The sequence below is a fragment of the Fragaria vesca genome, linkage group LG1, assembly GCF_000184155.1.
Source record: "Fragaria vesca subsp. vesca linkage group LG1, FraVesHawaii_1.0, whole genome shotgun sequence".
NCBI lineage: Eukaryota > Viridiplantae > Streptophyta > Magnoliopsida > Rosales > Rosaceae > Fragaria > Fragaria vesca.
Window position 1 is genome coordinate 18,838,079 of NC_020491.1, and position 2,023 is coordinate 18,840,101.

Here is a 2,023-nt window from a genome sequence, read left to right on the forward strand (position 1 = left end):
TCTATGTGGTTGTCCACGTAATTACTCATTAGTTATGTACTCTGATGTAAACCTTACCTCTATATAAAGAGGCTAATGAGAATGGATGAGTAGACTTCCACCTCCTCCCAACTATTCTCTCTGTGTCTTCTCTCTATATTTTTTTTATTTTACAACAGTTCACCTAATATCATTTAAATTTTACGCATTGTCGAAAACCCATGCTATTTCCAAACAGGGAACGAACACAAAGATGACAAATTTCTCAAGTGCGCTCGAATACTCGAACCTACCCTGCACCATCCCTAAGGGACAAAATCCTTCACTCAACTGCTGTCAAAAAAAAAAAAAAAAATACTGAAATGTTATATGGGCTTGGGCCTTGTGGGCTGGATGTTAATTGCCATGCTAGTTTGGGCTTTGGCCCAAAACCCAAAACCCGAAATAAACACAGAAAAACGTGGCAGTACATAGCGGGAAAATCCCGAGGGTCCAAAGTGTGTAAACGCGAAAAAAGATGAAGGAAAGAATCCCCATTTTCCCAAGTAAAGCACCACCACCGCCCTTCTCGCTAATCCTTCCTTTCTCTTCCACCCCTCTCCAATTTCCATTACTCCAATTCCCAACCCCAATCTAACCCCAAACCAAAAACCAACCCCCACGCGCCGCCCCACGCGACACCACCACATGGACTCGCCCAACATTACCGACAAGCCGCAGACTCAAGCGAAGAGCCAGGACCCGAATCCGAAGCCCGCCGCCGTGGATGCACAGAACGGGGACAAGAATCGGGCAAGCTTCGTCATGGAGTCGTCGGAGCCTCCGCCGCAGCCTCAGCCTCAGCCGGAGATGACTACCAAGAGATCGGTCCATTGGAGCCCCGAATTGGTCACTCAATCCGGCTCCAACAATACGAGCTACGCCTCCGAGGGATCGGGCGCCTACGTCGGTCAATCCCCGGCGTTGACCCCGGCCTTCTCGATCAAAGGTCAGTAGATGTATGCGTGTACGTATTGGCGTTCGTATGTTGTGATCGTAGGAGTACGTATTTATGTATTGGTTTGGTTTTGCGGTGGGATCAGATTCGATGGAGACTGTAAAGAGTGTGTTCGGTAGATGGAGAAGTGCGGTGGGGGAAGCTACGAAGAAGGCTGAGGATCTCGCCGGAAACACGTGGCAGCACTGTGAGTTTCGGCTTGCTTTTCTTTCATTTCTTGTATTGAATTGTGATTCTTTGTCATTTGGTTTAATTGCTTGGATATAATGATATAGCAGAGTTGGGATTTGATCAATGCCTGTCCAAAAGATTGGTCTGAAATTATAGATTTTGTGATTGTAGTGTTCTTCTTTCGCAAACTTTTAGTTAAACGGCTTGCAATCTCTCTGAAATGAGGCTGTTTGCTTTGCTCGATTATGCATTTTGTTAATTGTAAGGCTAAATATATCACGTTCGATGAAGCCTCTGATGACTCCTTTTTGGCTTTATAATAGTTAAAACGAGCCCTAGTTTTGCCGATGCTGCTATGGGAAGAATTGCACAGGGAACAAAGGTTCTAGCAGAAGGTGGTTACGAGAAGATCTTTCGATCAACCTTTGAGACAGCTCCTGAGGAGCAGCTTCAGAATTCATTTGCGTGTTACTTGTCTACGTCAGCAGGCCCAGTCATGGGAGTTTTATATGCATCCTCTGCAAAGATTGCTTATTGTAGTGATAATCCCATATCCTACAAAGCTAATGACCAAACTGAATGGAGTTATTATAAGGTTAGCTTATATGTGAAAATACTATTGCGTCTTTTGAAGTTTTTCATAGAATGGAATTCTAGTGACAATCGTCTTTTGTAAGTGATGCATTATTGCATGATTTATTGACTGCATTACTATTGCAATACAAACTAATCGAGTCAGGATACACAACACGTTCATCATTCTTCCAATTGAATGGTTACTATCCATTTAAGTTGCAAAAGGGTACATAAACTTTAGTCAGTGATAGGATCACAACAATTGTGATGTGGGGTGCATAGTGTTTTTTTCCTTTTTTT

General features: G+C 43.5%; 1 protein-coding gene across 1 annotated transcript in view; it reads left to right on the top strand.

Annotated features, from left to right (window-relative positions):
* Positions 1–462: 462 nt before the first annotated feature.
* The window catches only part of LOC101305795 (GLABRA2 expression modulator-like), a 3,208-nt gene continuing 1,647 nt past the window's right edge, over positions 463–2,023 (top strand). The window contains exons 1-3 of the mRNA XM_004288413.1: positions 463–967; positions 1,062–1,163; positions 1,471–1,742. Of these exons, the coding sequence (XP_004288461.1) occupies positions 667–967; positions 1,062–1,163; positions 1,471–1,742 (675 nt within the window). The 5' untranslated portion in view covers positions 463–666. The remainder of the gene's footprint in view (positions 968–1,061; positions 1,164–1,470; positions 1,743–2,023) is intronic.